This window comes from Cynocephalus volans, chromosome 6 (assembly GCF_027409185.1).
Source record: "Cynocephalus volans isolate mCynVol1 chromosome 6, mCynVol1.pri, whole genome shotgun sequence".
NCBI lineage: Eukaryota > Metazoa > Chordata > Mammalia > Dermoptera > Cynocephalidae > Cynocephalus > Cynocephalus volans.
In genome coordinates this window covers 40,826,864-40,846,863 of record NC_084465.1, presented here as the reverse complement: position 1 = coordinate 40,846,863, position 20,000 = coordinate 40,826,864, and the positions used below count along the sequence as shown (strand labels likewise).

General features: G+C 32.2%; 1 protein-coding gene across 1 annotated transcript in view; it reads left to right on the top strand.

Annotated features, from left to right (window-relative positions):
• FOXP2 (forkhead box P2) overlaps positions 1-20,000 on the top strand; it is a 256,065-nt gene that overhangs the window by 199,020 nt on the left and 37,045 nt on the right. The window contains exons 8-10 of the mRNA XM_063100811.1: positions 10,200-10,413; positions 12,141-12,245; positions 19,660-19,747. Of these exons, the coding sequence (XP_062956881.1) occupies positions 10,200-10,413; positions 12,141-12,245; positions 19,660-19,747 (407 nt within the window). The remainder of the gene's footprint in view (positions 1-10,199; positions 10,414-12,140; positions 12,246-19,659; positions 19,748-20,000) is intronic.

Below are 20,000 nucleotides of genomic sequence, written 5' to 3'. Positions count from 1 at the left end.
TACTACATACTGCTTTCAAGTGTGTAGTAAAACTGCTTTCAACTGTTTTGTTAGATATTAAATGCGTGTTTATTAGTCTTATGGGCAGAAAATAATTTATAAGGGCAACACAATTCAAGGACTATTGAATATATACCGGGATCTGCAGGGAATTGGATTACTTGGAAAGGCTGACAGTACTCCACTTAACATAAGTGAGCTGTTTTGAGTTTTGGTAGACATCTGATAAGAAAAAAATTAAAATTTCTAATATTCATGTTGAAATCTCTACATAGAGGATTTACTTATTTCTGTAGAAAACATTCCACTTTTTGTTTTATGAAACCTTATTTTATGTCATGGGACCATAGTGATGCTTGTTTTCTCTAAAACAATATTGCCTGTGCATATGTTAGGAATTGTATTTCTAAAAAGCTGTCAATTGTATGCTGATTTGTTTTTCTGCAAGAAAACTTCGGAAGTACTCTGATAATACACTCGTATATATGCATGACTCAGCTTTTGAGAAATGGAAAGAGTTCTAATTAAAAAAAGAAAAATAATGGGAAACAAGTGACTTTGTGTGCTAAAATTCTCACTTCAGGTTAAAGTCACATATCATTAAACTTTACAAAAGGATCCAAATTTGCATTTGGATTTTGTTGGAACAAACATTAATTCAAATGAACTTTAATTGAAGTTAATATATTTGTCACAGAGGGGTTCACAGTATAGTAGTATTTGCTGTACATTTTGCTGACTCTATAGGACACCCTGAAGAAAATCAAGAACAATTTATACACAAAAATTAAAATTAGCAAATAAAAGCCAGTCTTTATGATGCACACGGCCATTGTTTTGTGAGATGTGAAATTAAAAATATTGTGGTAAGTGTTTTTCTTTTTTCATTTATCAAATTACTATCTCTTGGCTTATTTTTCCCAGATTTCCCTCTTCCACTTGACTTCAGATCTTTTAATTCACCTGACTGAAGCACTCCTAGGAAATCAAGAAAGATAAAGTTTAAATAGTGAAAGAAAAACAAGGCAGTAAACCCACTTTTTTGAGTTATTCCAAAGAGAATTGGAATAAACCGTAGTGTCATTAGCAATGAAGTTTCTATTCACAAATTATTGTCCTTTAGAAAAACAAATACAATTTGTGAACAAGAGAATAGTAAGTTAAAAAAAGTTTATAAAATAATTCAATATAAACATGGATGTCTTTGATAGAAACTACACTAAAACAGAAGCAATAAGTTTATCTCATTGATTTTTTTTTCATTAAAATTTAAATACATTCTGTATTCAGGGTCTAATTATGTGGGAAACTTTTCAATAGAAAAGTGTGATCTACCGTAATCTCATTTTAATAAAATCATCCAAATAAATATTTCAAGAAAGTTTAAGATATGTTTGTAGAAAGACAATGTAACTTATTTAAAATATATTTGTTAAACTGCATTCTTCTAAAAGAAGCAAAAAATATCTAACCAGACAATAAAATTTATTATAATATAACCATGCTAATAGTTTTCAAATGAAAATTCTCTCTTATTTCCAAGCTATCTTTTTATAGAGTTATCTTTTCCGCTTTTTTTTCTATTTTTACTTTCCATGAGATATATGAGAGATAAAATGCACAGGATGGAGAAAATTTAAGAAAATAAAGTAAATCTGAAAACATATCTGGGTTTAACCAGAAAATTTTTATTTTAAACAAAATAGGTGAAATCACTAAAGCATATTTCCATTACTAAAGGTAAAAAAAATTCATTTGAATAAATGTAGGATCAAACAGTTAGTAGGTTCACTAACCAAAGTTCTTGTTGGTGCCATGTAAGCCACACCGACTGGAGCCATCATCATATTTTTTTCACAATTTAGATGATTAAATGTGAAAAGTATCATTGTGGATACCCATTAGTCAGACCTATGCAGAGCGTGGCAGATACACAGGCTATAGTAAAGGAACATAACCTTATACTGGGAAAAAGTAAAGAAGAAATTGTTGAATGATGTAAGCCCCAAATGATTTCTGCCTTAGTTACTGGTTATTTTAGGCGAAAGTATTTTGAACATTTTTTATTATCAGTTTCCTAGTTCACTTTGCACTAAGTTATTGGTTGGTTAGTCGATTAGCCACAAATAATAACCATATGAAAACCAAGCAGGATTAATGTATAAAGATGAATGATGTTCTCACTGTGTCTTTAAAAATATTCCATATTTTATTTATCCCCATAATTTAACACAACTTCTTCAGCCTACTTTTAAAGGTATAACTTTTTAATGATATGAAAAATATGTGTATAAAATTTGAAAATAACAAAGTTGTAATAATTTTTGTAGAGTAGCAGATTTATAGACATTTTTCCCTAAAGTTATGTAATGTTTTATCATTTAACATAAGTTATTTTAAATATTAAGCATTTAAAGTAATCATGAATATTACCATAATATTGGATTTCAATGTAAGATAGGCATTGAAATTATCATCTCTAGATATGTTCATAGTTTGTATATAGAGTAATGGTAGGTACACAGAAGTCAAATAAAAAAAGATGGATTTGTAAACTGATCTCAAAAAATATATTGATTATAAATTTATTTAATATAAGGATACTTCAAAAAGTTTGTGGAAAAATAGAATTAAAAGATACACGAATATTTCAATGATCTTTTTGAAGACTCCTTCGTATATAGATGGTATAGTCTGTATATTAACTAGTGACACATTTTAATGACCTAGTACCATTGTCTACTGGTTAGAAATTGGAAATTGTGCATGCACTTTAAGCTTTGATATGTTTTTGATATCAGATAAAGATCTGTTTATCCCAATACACACAGCATATGGCTTATGGACTAAAATATTTGTGGTAAAAATTATATTTCCCTCCAATTTTTCACATATTTTTGAATTTCTAAAAGTGAAATATAAGATTTTTATTACCAGCCTGAAAGATCAAACAAGAAGTACTAGATTCCAGCCAGCACTATTTCGAATTAACACCTTGTAGAGTTAGATGATCTTGAAATCAGAAAACTGTTGAATAATAAAGAAAATAATTTTTTTTTAAAGAAAATATAATAATGTTCTCTATGCTGATCAGAAATGTGCTGAAGGCAATCTTTGACCTCAGCATGAAGCCAAAATCAGCTATTTGGCTTTGACTTTATTTTGTGCTTGAGAACGATAAATAGCCAAATGCCTACTTCAACACCACTTCTGGCATCCTGGATCTTTTGCTTAATCAGGATCATTTGTGTGCATAGATCACCATTCTATGTAACCATGTTAACAGCACCAGCAACATGAACAATGTACATCGTGCAGAATTGTTACAACCGTCTTGGTATTCCCTTTCAAATACCAGAAAGTTTTCGATATGTAACGTGGAGGAAAAAATTCTTTGGGGGCCTTATATGCTGAAACGTCATCAGTAAGTTAAAGTTTAAACATACATTTATTACTACAAAAATAAGTGTGCAAAACTGCCTGTGAATGCTATTAATTTTATGTATTAAAAACTAACTTGGGGGCCGGCCCGTGGCGCACTCGGGAGAGTGCAGCGCTTGGGAGCGCAGCAGTGCTTCTGCCGCAGGTTCGGGTCCTATATAGGAATGGCCGGTGCGCTCACTGGCTGAGCGTGGTGCGGCCAGTCACAAAAAGACAAAAAAAAAAAAACTAACTTGTAAATAACTGAATACATAGAGAAATACTGAGTATGTTGAGTTTTTGAGAAAATGTAAATAGGATAGAATGATTAAATTATATCATAGTTCTAATTGTTGTAGGAGGTTTTTTTGAACTAGCATGTACGAGTATAACATTAAAATGGATTTACTTCCACTTAGTTCATAAGTCTTTTTAAAAAAGTTTTGTTTGGCAATTCTTTTCATCTTGAGAGGAAGACTCAAAAGCATATTGTCAACTTTGCCACATTTAAGTATCATGATGGGGAAAACCAAAAATGTACTGTTTTTATAATAGAGTTTCAATCTTTAAAAATGTTGCCTATACAAAAGTTAGTAGTAAAATAATAGTAGGTATATACTTTTTAATATCAGATGTATTTTTATATCCCAAAAGCTCCTTCTATGGTAGAGATATTTATCTTTGGTCTAAGTTTAAGCTAAATACCTATTTTTGTTCCCTGTAATTTGGCATTTGGACAAAATGTATATTCAAAACACATCTCTTTAAATATGCATGTTAAAGACAGCATTGTATCTGTAGGTAATAGTAATCCTCTAGTCAAATATAAATCAATAATATGTTAGGTTTGGCAAATTATAAATGAACACATAGATCTCTGATGGCTACTGCAGAAACTGGACCTCTCTTCTGGAGAGGAAAACTGGGGACCCAGAGGTCAGGGCTGGTAGAGAAATTTACTTTTGTAATGTACACCCTTCTCTGTGATTCAGTTATTTTGACCATGTATGTATACTAACTTTTCAAAATGTGACCTTTGAGATGAAAAAGTGAAAAGTACATGGTAATATCTCAGTAATGCAAAATAAGTTATTGAATATAAATTTTGCTTAATACATTAAATGTGATAACAAGTACTTCTAACAAAATTCAGTTTTATTACTTTTTATATTATAAGTAACCCTAGAAAATAAGCAAAGTAGTGTTAAATAAGTTAATTTAAATTCATAATAAACATACTTTGCATCACAATGTATGAAAATTATTTATTCAACATTAAGAGCTTAATTAGTGGACATAGAAAAAGAAAGGACATTGAAAGAATATTTTATTTTTGAGTGTGAAAAAACTGCTAATGAGATTTTTCCTACTAGGGAAAACCATAGGAATTTCTAAACCTGTGAGGCCCAAGGATGTATAATCTAGATATGAATTATCAAATTTTAATTAATTCTTTGCACAGTGCTTGGCACCTTGTAGTTACTTCACAAACTCTGAATGCAAGAATTATTGTTAAATTGCTTTATCTGTAGTATTATATGCAATTTGATTAAGCATTCATTCTTTTATTCATTCAATTTCTGTGAAAACAAACCTTTTAATACTTATTTATATTACTGGCAGTGAATAAGAACAAGCCCAAGTCATCATCCAAAACTATAATAGGACTTCTTAATTTTTTGTGGTCATGGAATTTTAAAATTACATAATTACAAAACTTTTTGGAGCTAGTATTGTATATATCTTTGAAATAAGTTATTAAGAGAAATTGAATAATCTTCACTTAAGATAAAAGTTGACTGTTAACTCTACCACAGTCTAGTCCACTGATTCCCAGAGTATGCTTGTGGGTACTGCAGTGTTCTGGCCAAACTGAAAAACTCTCCAGTAAGATGCACTGAGCTGTCACTCACTGCGGGCACTCTGATAGGTTCTGGGGATATGGCAGTGAAGAAAACAGCCCAAAATCCCTGCCATCATAAAACATACATGTTAGGGCCGGCCCGTGGCTCACTCGGGAGAGTGCGGTGCTGATAACACCAAGGCCCCGGGTTCGGATCCCATATACGGATGGCCGGTTCGCTCACTGGCTGAGCGTGGTGCTGACAACACCAAGTCAAGGGTTAAGATCCCCTTACCGGTCATCTTTTAAAAAAATAAAAAAAAAAAAAATAATAATAATAAAACATACATGTTAGTGTGGAAGACAGATAATAAATAAGTTAAGTAAAATATATAGTGGAGCGTGCCAAGGAGAAAAATAAAGGCAAGAATAGGAAAAAATAAAGCAACAATGAGAAATAGGAGGAGTTAAACTTTAAACAGAGTGGCCAGGGAAGGTGTCCTGACTGGTCCTAAAAATGAGGGGGCTCTGCCACGTATTAGCTGTAGGGCAAGTCACTTAACTTTTCTGTACCTTAGCGTCCTCTTCTCTAAAAAAATGATAATAAATGTAAAAATAATAATAGTAATGGTTTGGGGTATTAGATTAGCTATCATGTGTGAAGCACTTAGAGCGCGGCCCGGTATATCAGAAGCACTATTTAAGTATCTGTTAAATAAAGCAGAGATGGAAGAAAACTGCAAGAGGAGTGAGTTGGAGTTGGGAGAAGGGGCTGTATAAACAGAAGCTTAGTTTTGAACATGTAAGATTTGAGAAACCTGGTAGGGTTACATGGAAATGTCAAATAAAAAGACTGTACTGTAGTTTAAAGGGAGGGTATAGCTGTGAATCCTAGGCCTTTAACTGGTATTTAAAAGTGATATAAATGAGGGTAGTTGTAAAAAGAGTTTGGTTTTTTTTAAAATACATTTGGAAAACAATGAGTTAAAAAAGTGATTCAAGTTATCTTTTTCACTACACATTTCAGAACTGTTTTACATGAATCATGAGTCTCCGAGATAGAGACCACAGACCTCTTAGATTCACAGCATTTAGGAGACTACTGTTCCATAGAACACTGTTTAAGAAAAACTGACTTGTTATATTACTACCTGAAATGCCTAAATTAATTCTTGTGAACCATCAAGACTTTAAAACTCACAAAACTTTCAAAACTGTACAAAATTGATTGGCTAGTTGTTTCATATTTATAAACAGTTTCATATCCACAGAAAAGAGCTAAGCAATTTTTAGATGTGAAAACTTTGTCCCAAGAGCAAGGTAATAGTTTTTTAAATTTTTCCAAAAACATTATCTGTGCATTGGAATTCCCTGTGGAGCTTCAAAACTACTGATGCCTATGTCCTACCTCCAGAATTGTGGTTTCATTGGTCTAGGCTGTGGTCAGAACATTGGAGGTTTTAAAATATCCCCAGGTGATTCTTACATGCAGATGCTTTTGGGAACCAAAACTGCTAAGAAAAATCTCTTTTTGACCTCTTTTATTCTCTGCCCAATACCTACAATATTAAAAAAAAATTTTTTTCCTTCTGCTTTTGATTAAGAAACATTTAGATAGTGAATAGGTTATTTCTTCTTCAAATCTCTGTTGAGAGCCTACTAAGTACCCAGTGTTCGTTATCTTATTATTGCAATAGCAAGGTGGTATCACTAATTTTCAATACAAATGATTAGTATCATGGAAATCTACTTTTAGAAGGTAAATGGTTACTTACATTAACTAAATTATTAATAAAATCCAAAAACTAAATTATTAATAGCATCATTAACTGGTATAGTCTCTAAAAATATCTAAGAGTCTTTAGCGAAGATATAAAATGTTATTAGCCACTCAATCTATGTTGGAATCAACTAGTATCAATTATAATTCTTTAGACATTGGTTTTTATATGGTTGCAATGCTCATAAATAGTATGCTCTTTAAGAGACAAAACATTTCCATCTGGGGACTAACATGTCTTAGAAAACCGTACAACTCTGTTATAATCAATGAAATGAACAAATACTTATTGAGCACATACTAGGCACTGGGGATATTCTAGTAAAATAAGGAATCCCTTCTCTTATAAAACTAATTGTAGTGGTGGGACACTAGTGATAACAAGAAATAGGTAGGTAGGTAGGTAAATAGATAAAAATGGTTTTAGAAACTAATAAATGCTCTAAAGAAAAATAAAGTAAGGTGAGGAGTTAAGGGAATGCTAGAAGGCAGAGTGGGAAGGCACAGTGGTTGACAGTGTGGTCAAAGACTTCTGAGAGGACCTTTTAACAATCTAAGTGAAAGGAGGGGGGGAGCCATGGGAAATCTGCAACAAGAGTACTCTAGGCTGTGGGAACAGCCAGAGCAAAGGGTGGAAAGGGAGCAGATGCTTGATGCATTCGAGAAGCAGCAGAGGCTAGTATAAATGGATGAAATGTGGAGAGAGAGCAGTAGATGAGGCCGGGCAGACAGGCAAGAGCCAGATAATAAATGCAGCCCCCATAGGCCCGAGTAAGGGTTGTTTTTGTTTGCTCTTTTGTTTTTTCTTCGGTTTTGTTTTGTTTTGTTTTGTTTTTCCTATGTGTTCTGGAAAGCCTTTGGAGGCTTCTCCCGGGAGGTGACATGACCTAATTTACATTTAAAGAGATAATTTCTGGCTGCTATATGTAGAGTAAATTTAAAGACTCAAGGCAAGGTAACAGCAGGAAGGCAGAAAGCTGTAGCAGTGGTGAGGCAAGAGAGGCAGCAGTTGAGACGGTGAGAATACTGATGCAGAACATGTTGATGCTGTCACTGAAAAGGATTTGCTGTTGAAGTTTTGCTGTTAGGATACAGACAGGTAATCCAAAAGTTACAGTAAGAAAAGTTTCAGAATTCTCAGTTAAGGCTAGAATTAAAGCAACAATTAATGATATTAATGTAAAATTGTTTCCCACGTAACAAAGAAAATGCATCTCTTTATAAAGCCACCTTCTTTTTTATAGAAAGTTTTTAACAACTTTGTAAACCTGAATTATTCTTTCTTCTTTTCTTTTTTTATTTTTTAACAGTCTGAGGCTGTGTCTTAAAATCTCAAGGAGCCAAAATCACTGAAATGATAGCTTTTAACTACCTATGTGAAATTGTGATAGGCATAGCAATTTAAGATTACCACTGTGATGAATAATTGGACCAGAAGTTAAGTTTGGAACAGTGAGAATTCTTTTGTTGCTATTGGCTACTTACCACTATGTGCACATCAAGGATTGTTTTACTTTCAGAGTTGGGGGTGAAAAGGCTCACTCTTCTCATTGTCACATTCTGTTATCTTTTCCCTGTCTTCCCAGCCAAGTTCCAGCTCTCCCGACCCAACGCATCTCTTGACTGACTCACACCACTACAGCATCTGATGTAGATGGGAGCTGGGTTAGGAGGGGTAGTTTGTGTAGCACATAAATCTTTTATAAAGATGAGGTAGATGCACATAAGAATAAAGAACATAAATTGGGGGCTACAGGGCATTGGGTTTGAATTATTTCCACTGGTTATAATTTGAGTGACTTGGGACATCATTTTTAATCTTTCTGAGCCTTCTTGTAAAATAAAATGATTTCTAACCTCAAGTGAGGTTAACTGACATTATGAATGTAAAGCACTTTGTGAAACACCAGTATATAGTACATGCTCAATAAATGATAGCAGTTGTAGTTATAGCTATTGTTTTCTCTGTACATCTTTACACAGTAGTTTTAATATTTTCTTCATACTGTATTTTAAGAGCTAAGGTACTCCATACCACCTGGATCTAGATCACATCTTTACCATGAATAAGCTTTGTGCCCTCTCTCTCCCTTTGTTTCCTTATGCATAAATGAGTTGAAATAAAAATAACAACTCTATTAGATTGTAGTGAGGATAAAGGTGTAATGTGTAGAAAGAATAGATGAAGGCACAGTACTTAGAACATATAAGTACTATTTTGTAAGTCAAATACTGTAGACAATTTTCTCAACAATTTATTTCAAAACTATACTGAAAAATAAAGGATTATGCCTAGCTTTTCTGTTTTTATTGTTGCATAAATCAGGTAAACTTGCATAATCTGAACCAGGGAATTGTTTAAAATGAGTAGTTGTTGTATTCTATCAGTCATAAATGAAAGAATGGTTAGGATATTATCTGCTTAACGGATCCGTGTAGGTACGCATACTGGTTTATGCAGGACCCCCAAATGAAATTTAATAATTCGTTTGCCTCTCTGAGAAAGAGCAAAATAATTAGATAATTGTCAAAAAAAATTTTTGTTTTGAGTTGTGTTTACTATTTTTCTCTGATATTTTTGTTTTTACTCCTTTTTTCCTTTTTATTTTTAATGTGTTATTTCTAAAGTCTATTTTTCTTTTCTTTTTTTTTTTTTTTGTCGTTTTTTCGTGACCGGCACTCAGCCAGTGAGTGCACCGGTCAGTCCTATATAGGATCCGAACCCGCGGCGGGAGCGTCGCCGCGCTGCCAGCGCAGCACTCTACGAACTGCGCCACGGGCTCGGCCCCCTAAAGTCTATTTTTCTTTCAGTTCTTCATTGATAAAAATTTAATAATAGCAATAATAAAAGCTACTCTTAAAAGTTAAATAATTTAATTTTCAAATAGAACTTTCAGGATTTTTTTTTTCCTATTAATCTTTGATTTTTATCCCTAATACTGTTATTCCCAGTACCATTTCCAAATTGGTAGTGTTTAGCAAATAATTGATGATCAGAGACAAAAGCGATAGTGCTAATGGTGTGAAAGTGATTTTTTATTGTATATTAATGTTTGTAACATCACTTTTGTTGTTGGGATTAATCTATTAACAGCACTGAGCTCATTATGTGAACTTTACCTTGTTTTATTAGTGGGGCTTTCTTTCATTTTGTAGCTGGCTTAAGTCCTGCTGAGATTCAGCAGTTATGGAAAGAAGTGACTGGAGTTCACAGTATGGAAGACAATGGCATTAAACATGGAGGGCTAGACCTCACAACTAACAATTCCTCCTCGACTACCTCCTCCACCACTTCCAAAGCATCACCACCAATAACTCATCATTCCATAGTGAATGGACAGTCTTCAGTTCTAAATGCAAGGCGAGACAGGTAAACCCCATGAGCTTTATTCTATAATTTATCTTTCACCAAATTTTATTTTCACTATTGATAAAACTAAAAACAATACCTTCTACTTAACAGAGACAAGATGTGTAGAACAACGAATTAAATAGAACTCTTTAGATTATTTATCTTAAATATTCTTTTTCATTACAGAAGCAGTTTATATACAAGCAGTTTGATGGATATAGTTGGGGAATTTATCTGAAGAAATTTATTTTTTCATAAGTGCACGTGGAATTATTTTATCAATATATTTTTATGACTAAGATATTGGGATTAACCTGATTGCTATGGGAACATTTTACCGTTTTTTCAAACCAAAAACCAGTTCTTTAATTTCAAATATAAAGATGTGTACATATTCCTCTTAATATGTTTCAACCATGTGCTTAAAAACCGGACATTAAATATACATAAATATATAAACACAGGCATAACAAACCAAAAGATAGAAAATCTGGTCTGCTGTTTTTATTGTTATAGCATAATACAATTTGTAAATAAACTTATATTTGTAATTTCCTGAATAAATTTGACTAAAAATTCATAAAGAAAAATTGACTTCAGTTACCAATGTTAAATACATACTTTAGATAATTTTTCAACTTACTGTGTTATCTTAGTTGTGTAAAAAATGCCTTCGTAAAAGGAGCATCCATGGACTTTCATCCATTTAGTTCCATTTGTTCAGGCACATCACCATCTACTCAAGTCCTTTAGAGTAGTTTGCATAAAGTATATAAGCTAAAATATTGCTCAACATAAAAAGTCTCTTTTTAAAAGATGAAACATAGATGTAGAATTTCTTAACAGAGTGGCTTAGGCATATATTATATATGGCTCCAAACTTCATATGTAAGTGTAGTTCATTGATAGTATTCTATTACATGATATGAATATCTGCCTTGATGTGACAAATTCTTCTTCATAAATAAATATTTTTAAAATAAATATTTAATTATAGTTCACTTTGAAATAGAATGCTATAATTTGGTGATGTTTCTGGACTTCACCGGAGTATCATGGAAAATTTTTCATGTTAGCTTTTGTTATTATAAAATAGTGTGCCTCTGAATGTTTCATGCTGTTGTTTTAACTGAAATTAATTTGAGGATTATGTATTTCAGAAGTTGGTTGATTTCTCTAGGATCTCTCAAATGATTATATGAGATAGCTAATGAATACTTGTCCAAGAATTGTTTTAATCAACTGTAACTAGTAGAAATATATATGGTTCATGCATAAATATTAAAGTTTATTTTATTTTTTGAAACAATTTAAATGATCCTAGAGGTCCCTATCTTCTTTCAAAAGAGCATTTCAAAAATCTGATGATAACTTTCCTATTTTCTTCTTAAAAATACGAGTTTTTTTTTTTTTCACTTGACCACATATGAATACCTATTTTTTATTTAGAGGTAAAATGTTACATTAAGGTCATATGGCAGGATTAGCATATGATATTATACAGTCCTCTTAGTTTTTCATCCTTTATTAACAGTCATCTTTGGCTCTATTTCTCCTCTAATTGGAACATCATCTAGCCTTGGCAGTTGAACTATTCAATAGAACGATTAAATTTTTCTGACTGCTCTGAGCTGAATTGACCTGTTTTGACCTGTTTGTCACTGATCGTAACCTGACAGGCGCTAGCAGCCTGCAACGATTATGGCTTTTTGAGATGAATCTGACGTCGTGTTCTTTTGCTACAGCTCGTCACATGAGGAGACTGGGGCCTCTCACACTCTCTATGGCCATGGAGTTTGCAAATGGCCAGGCTGTGAAAGCATTTGTGAAGATTTTGGACAGTTTTTAAAGTAGGTTGTTTACTTTTTTGGGCGATGGGGGTGAATTTTATGGGAGTTTTAGGCACATTGTAAATAAAAGATGAAGGAGGAAAGTAAAGGTCCATCATGGATATACTTTTTTTGTTTTCTGTGTGTTTCAACAAGTGGATTAGCAAAATCAGGCTAAAAGGGTTAACACTTCATCTTTACCTTTTTATAAAAATATTTCACAAACCATTTGATAAAGGTTTTTGAATGAATGAAAAACATTAGTCTATGAAAGTAGTGTCATTAATCATTGGGAGACATGTTTGTAAGGTACGATTATTTTAAGTTTCAAGCTTCTGGTAAAAATCTGATGTAATATTATATAGGTGGTCATATAATACATATATGTTAATAAACATATTTTGCAGATTTAATTTCTTAATTTCAGACTTTATATTCATTACTTTAAATAATATTAAATATGTACATTTAACAAGAATAAAAAAATGAAAGTTAATAGTGTTAAAATTTAAAGAAAACTACATTTCATTGATATTGTTACTTTTAGCCCCAGAAACATAAAGAAACATACATAGCTGTATGTTTGTGTAATAGATTACATGACTTCTCTAGATTAAAATCAGAACTTTGCATACCCTTAATTTCTTCATACAATGATATTTTATTTTTAAAAAATTTGTAAGGGGTTCTTTTTCAAATGAGAATATTCATCTCTCATGAAACATTTTCCATGCACAATTCTGGTATACAAGAGATCTGAACAGAGAGCTACTGATAGGTTTATGGAGATGAGTAACTTCACAGACTGAGACTCTTATGTTGTCATGGTGCAGCTAACAGGGTGAATGAACTGTTTCATGCTTCATCAACAATTAAGTTAATTAGCTCATTTGAAATTGCACTGCTTTGTTGCCAGGATGTTGGCAGAAACATCAAAAAGATGTGTTTGCAAATGGTAGACTGACTACAGAGTATAGAGCAAAAAGTACCTTAACAACAAGGCACAAGTACTTAGCACCATAATAACTTTATAACGGCAATACAGTAAGACTTCCGCAAAGATTTTGTAACGTTTTATCATTTCTCACCAATTAAGAGAAAACTTTGCTTCATATTACCACTACGACTCTTTGTAAATGCCTGAAATGAAAATTTGCAATTCTGTTATACCAAGACAGTTGTGAGTTGCCATTATGTTGGGTATGAAATGGTAACAATTCTAAGCAAAGAGATTATTTTAAAATACTAGGAAATGTTGACGTTTTCCTCTCAAAAAATTTTTTTTGGTTAAAGGCAGAATATAGGGTTATTATTTTAACAACTAATTTCATATTTCTTCATTTGACTATATCAGTCCTTATCAATATATTATTCCTTGTTATTGAGGGTATTTAGAGGACTACTGCTATTATTTCTTAAGAATAGTAATTTAAGCCAGAGAACTAACCCACTCACTATGAATTTTATCATTCCAATTTATTCTTTCTGACAAAGTTCAAAATAATCTTTAGGAAAAAATACATCTTTCCTTAAGTATGATTTCCTTTGTAGCACATGGAAAGGAGGATCTTTGTTAATCTCATTTATTTATGCTTTTTATTACTAATAAGCAGATAAATATAAACCCTCATTTTACCCACCATGATCCTTTTTCATATTTATGCTAGTGTTTTTTTGACAACTGAAGAAATTACAATTAAAAAAGCATTTCCTTTCAATTAAATATCAACTTTGGTTCCAAAGATTGACCATTTTTCCAACCCATTAACTTTATAGGGATGACAGAACTAATGACAATAAATTTTAAAGCCCTTATTTTAGTCCATTTTTGTTATGATGTGCTTTAGATTTCCTAACTCAAAAATCTGTGATAACTTTTGTTAGTAGAGCTGATGTCAGTATACAGAACTGAAATGAAATATTGGTTAGACATATTTTCCATACTGGTATTGTCTTTTTCTTAAAAATGTGTGATAAATTTGAAGAAAATCAAATAATATATTTTATTAAATGAGTTAACTTTACTTATTTAGGGAAAAAGTTTACTTAGTGTCTGTGTGAGAAGTAAAATGAAGAAAACATCACCACTTACACAAATTTTTTCAGAAAGAATGTTTTCTTTTTCTTTTTTTTTCTAATAATAGAGAGAATAGAGAGCTTTGGGGAATAAAATAGAAGTCCAAAACTGTGCATGGTTTTTAGTTCTCAGTTTTCTTGTTTATCCATTCTCACAAAAATTTATACCTAAAGTTTATTATAAAAGTTTTTGGAGAAAATATTATTGTGGCGTTTTTAGTTCTAAGGTGCCATAGAAACACATTTTATAGTTTCAGATTTAATTTGGTATCCGATAACTTACCCTTTGGTTTGAAATAAAAGAAATCCATACCTTATCACTATTTAGCCCACATATGTTAAATAACAAAGAATAGTAGAAAATATATCAAGTCCCAAATTTCCTTTCTCACATTACTGGTAGAATCTTCCTATTTTTGCCAGCACCAAATCCAAAGCCATCATAGGACTGATGTATGTATAACATATATATATTCTTATATATTATATAAATTCTTATTCTTACCTATATATTATTTAATAGTCAATTGAGGTATTCTTTTGCATAAAAAAATTAAATCTGAGATAAAATTTATTTATAACAGCAAGATAAAAAGCAAAAAAGTACAAGATGAAGAAGGAAGTCGAAGATAAAAATGTTAATAAAAATTAGTAATTTTACTATAAAGTAGGTGTTGACAGAAGCTAACCATTTTTCTGACCACTAATTGAGGATCTCACTAGATTACTAAAAGCATTTAATTCTGGTTTTTCATTACTGTCTTATAAATGTCAAAGTGTAATAACATCTGACAAAACTTTAGAGTAGTTTGTCTGCTAAATTAATTATCATTCCATTGGACCTAAGTCAGCTTGAATATAGATGGATTGACTTTTAACACTTAAGCCAAAAGGTTTACAATATAGCATTTCGGTTAGCAGACAAGTGTTCTTGAACCTGCATGTGCAGATGCTAACACACAAAACATTGGTCTGATATACAAAGATGGAAATACTCTCCTTTAAGACAGTGGTTAGTGTCCATAAAAATATCAGTATATTAAAGATTAATTAGTTGATGAACATAAATGAATTAAGTTTGTTACAAACTAAGTTTTTAAGGCTTGACACTATATAAAGAGCAATTGAAAATGTAGTGGAAACGGTGAAGTTTATTTAGTGGAAATCTGTCAACTTTTTTCTTGCAGCTGACTACTCTAAAAATTATGCTCTTACTTAGTGCGTATTGTCTATTTCTTTGTCTTTGACTAGGCAGCATGGCTACAAAATTATGACCTCAAGAAGGCATTCTTTGAACTTGTCAGAATGTTGTTTCTTTTGGTGACAGTGCCCCCATCTCTCAAAACTAAGGCATCTCACATAATCAGCTAAATGAATAGTGACAGCTAACATTTTGTATTTAAACTCCTGTCAGTGTTTAAACATAAAAAGCTTGATGCAAAATAAATCAAACACCAGTGATATGCAAGTGAAACATTTTGTTAAAACAGGCTCGACATACTTGGGTTTAAATCTGATCCCTTTTTAGCTTATAAAATGCTATAACTTTAAATGAATTTGAAAAATCTAGAGATTAAAACTGAATTGCTAATCTGGAGTGTATATAATTGAAGTTACTACATGCATTCATAGCCATAAAAGCTTCATTAAAGAGAATTGTGCATTAAATAAATTGGAGGGATCCTTTTCTACTTTTTTGTCTTTCTGAAATGCTTGCTTAATTGTTTTAAGAAAGAATTTGACGGCCTATCTATACTTATTCCTAGTTCACACTACCTACCTAGCACACAGATTCAATGCAGTTTTGAAAGAACGTCAGTCGACCACATCATTTATTCCATTTTGAAAACAAAAATCAATATACCTATAAAGTGACCCATAAATTAGAACTGGCTCACACAATGTTTGTTCAGTGCTGCCTTTCTGAAGGCACCCTTTGCATTTTTTCTTCACCTCTCTGTTTGAACTGCAGTCTCGGTAAGAGGCTCATTAGGGGACATTAGGGACTGGAGCTAACCAGAATTCCAGAGCTTGCTTTGCTCTTATTAATGCATAGTAGAGTAGAATGCATTTAAATATTTCATAGGCATTCAGTAATTTGTGTGTAATCGCCTTGTTAGCAGACCAGTAGAAGTAGAACAGGCCTGTGAAATGGTGTTAGTGATTGCATGGGTAATTTACAGACCTTTGCCATCAGAAAGAGTATTATTGTTGGCTAGTATGAAGCTGTGAAATAGTACTAGCAATAAGTAAAAAAAGAAACTTAATAAAGGTTTTGTAACAAGCATCTTCAGGGATAACAACCCCACTTGGTCCTTTTGAAGCAGCCATAATTTATGACATAGGCAATATATCAAATGCATAAGATAGTATTATGGAGCATTCATATGAAAAGGGTATTTGCAACATTAGTTCCAACTTCCTGCAAGGGACATGATTAAATGATTAATGAAATGTCCCTTTGCATATGCATTTTGAAACAGCAATTAGGCACTGACTGAGAAAATCCACCAATCCTCTCATTTTTCAGTATTATCTCATTCTTGATTTATAAATCATAGAGAATTTTTGAACAGCAATATGTAGTACCTGAGATAGTTATAAAAACATAAAAGAGAATAATTTGGGCACAAATAGTCATAAATACATAAATTCATAATTTAATGTTAATAGTTAGCCTATTTATTTAGTCTTATTGCATTGTATTTATATCCGGCACTATTTCTTTACTTTGATTGGCATAATTAAGTAGAGGGAATGAATAGGCACTATTATTTTACATATCACTGGTAAACAATAGCGAGGAAAGGAGAAGGGAGATGTGGCAGAGGTATGTATGTGTTTTTCAAGTTCTCAGTAATCCACTGGAGGCTGTTCTATAAATGATCATTGAAGGGCTGCAAGCTAGCCTATAATTACAGGAAAGAAAGTGGCAGCTCTGGCATTTCATAACTATGTGTCCTCGAAAAGTGCTTTGTGAGTTTGTCACCAATGATAATTTAGATAGAGGCTCATTACTGAACATCACAACACTTTAAAAACCTTTCGCCTTCATACAGGAGAATAAAGGACTATTTTAATGGCAAGGTTCTTTTGTGTTCCACTGAAAAATTCAATCAAGACAAAACCTCATTGACTATTATTGTAGTCTACAGTCTCTGTTCTAATAAAAGCTGCACAGATAAATTGAATAGGTCTCTAAGACCCAAGTATATAATGCAAACATTTTGTACTTTTTTTGGTTTTTTAAATATAAGATAATGATTATCACTAAGAAGTAAACAAGTGTAAGAACCCTTTTTAAAAAAGTGATTGCATGCACAAATAAACATGCTATAGTGAAGATATCTTCTCCTTGTGAAGCTACATATTCTGCTTATCTTGCCTGTTCCATTTGCACCCTAATCTTTGTTTATAGCTGAAGTGTTTTTTAAAAAATGCGTCATTTAGACTGATTGTGGGATAAATATGTGTGTTCCCCAAGAATTCATGGTGAAATAAAATCCTTATAAAAATAGAGCAATTTTAAGCCTTAAGAATACAACCAATTATTGTATTGCACTGATGGAAAATAGTCTCACTGTTCATTAAAATTTGGGGGGGAAAACCCTGAAAAACAATTTGTAAATGTAGTCTGGTAAATTAGGAACTGGTGACACTTCATACCATGAGCTAACTTCTGGTTTACTCTAACATCTCATGCCTTCTTCCAGAGATGGTGAGTGAATTTGGGACCTCGTTACAGTTAGGTTCATAGCAGAACCAACCTGAGCTGAGCTCAGAGCAGACAGGTAGAGTGGAAGTGCCTCTCCTGCCCCTAGCCACACACCTCCGGCTTGACCTGCCCACCTCGCTATTTTAGTCCACATTTTCTCTGCAACTAAGACTAACAATTGTGCCGAGATATGTGGAGGTTTTGTTGTTATCAACAATGTGAAGGTATTAAAACAAACTGGTTTAATTTATCAAGGTATGGGGTCCGGGTAGAAAAAAGGTTTCTGATTGCTAAACCTCAATTTACTAACAAATAAACCTACTTGTTTATAAATCAGTTCTTTCTCAGCAACACCATTTTAATTCTTCGTCATATGTATTACATGTATGTCTGTCTGTTTTTCTGCTTCATTAACTTCAAGAAATATAGGTAAATAATTTGAATGGGTACAAAAACATATATGTTGAATTCAGTGTACTTAGGGCTATAATAAACTTTTTAGACTATTGTACCATTATAAATGATACTTATACCCACATGGGTAAATACATAAATTCTTATTTAATTTTGTGAATATTTTATTCAATATGTCAATTTCATTTATATGCATTGATGAGAACGTCTCTTAAATTGCTGCCTTAGTTTGCCCATTGCTGAGCTAGACATACAAAAAGATATTGAATTACTTGAAGATTACTTTAATTTGGGGAGACATCAAATAAATTATATATTATGTTATTGAATATTTTTAGGTTCATTGGAGATGCTGCTCTACTAAATTACTTTTGTTGTATTAACATACCACTCATTAAAGAGATCTCTTTAAGCATTGTGTAATAATAACAATAGAGTAATACATATTCAAGATTAGAGTAAGATCATTAGAATTATTTATCTTTTATCATTTTTGCATAGGTTTAGGATAGATGTCTCCCAGTTAGGACACTAGACACAAAATGTCAATCTTATGATTCTTATTATTAGAATCTTCAATGCATTTATTTATTAGTAAAAACACATCATCATTCTTTGTAAGTATTGATGTTTCCATGGGATGATAATTTGCCCTTTTTACATAATACACAACACATCCTGGTGAAATAAGACATTGCTCAGTGAAAAACACCAAAAGAACAACAAGTTATTTTAACAGAAATGAAATAGAGAATTGCCTTTGTTCTCTTCAGGATTACTTTTGCTTCATATATTTATGTTACTCCCCCTCCCCCCTTTTTTAAATGGCATGATTATATTAAATGCATCTAGTGATTTCTACTATTACTCTGTAAGTGGTGTAGGGAAATATTTTTTATAATAACAGATAAGCTTAGAGACGATGACATGTTCTGTCATTTGAAGAATCAATCTCTCTCTCTCTCTTTTTTTTTTGGCAGCTGACTGGTATAGGGATCTGAACCCATGATCTTGGTGTTATAAGGCTGCACTCTAACCAATGGAGAGTCTCTTAATATTAATTACATAAATAATTTTTACTAAACATTTAAGCATATTCAACCTTTTTCTGTGTAGTTTCAAGGCATTTCATTGAAATGTATAACTTCGGTGTAGTGCTTTTTAAGTGGAGCATAAACCACTGAGATAGACATCACTTACCGTTCTGTTTTGTGTTTTGTGTTTGTTTAGGCACCTTAACAATGAACATGCATTGGACGACCGAAGCACTGCCCAGTGTCGAGTGCAAATGCAGGTGGTGCAACAGTTAGAAATACAGGTGTGTCAAATGCTTACTTTATAGACTCCTTTCTCAGATTTCTGGGGTGTTGAGTACTGGGTACTCAGGCAGATTCTGTTTCTTACAGGCTCTATATTATTAGTAACACAATGACTAATAGAGATACATGGAATTTTAGATTGTTTTTAACAACAGTAATGATTGATAACTCAAGATGGATTGTTGTAGTTTAATGTACTTACCATTTAGACTTATATAAGCTTTAGGCCACGTTATGTACATTTGGAAATCT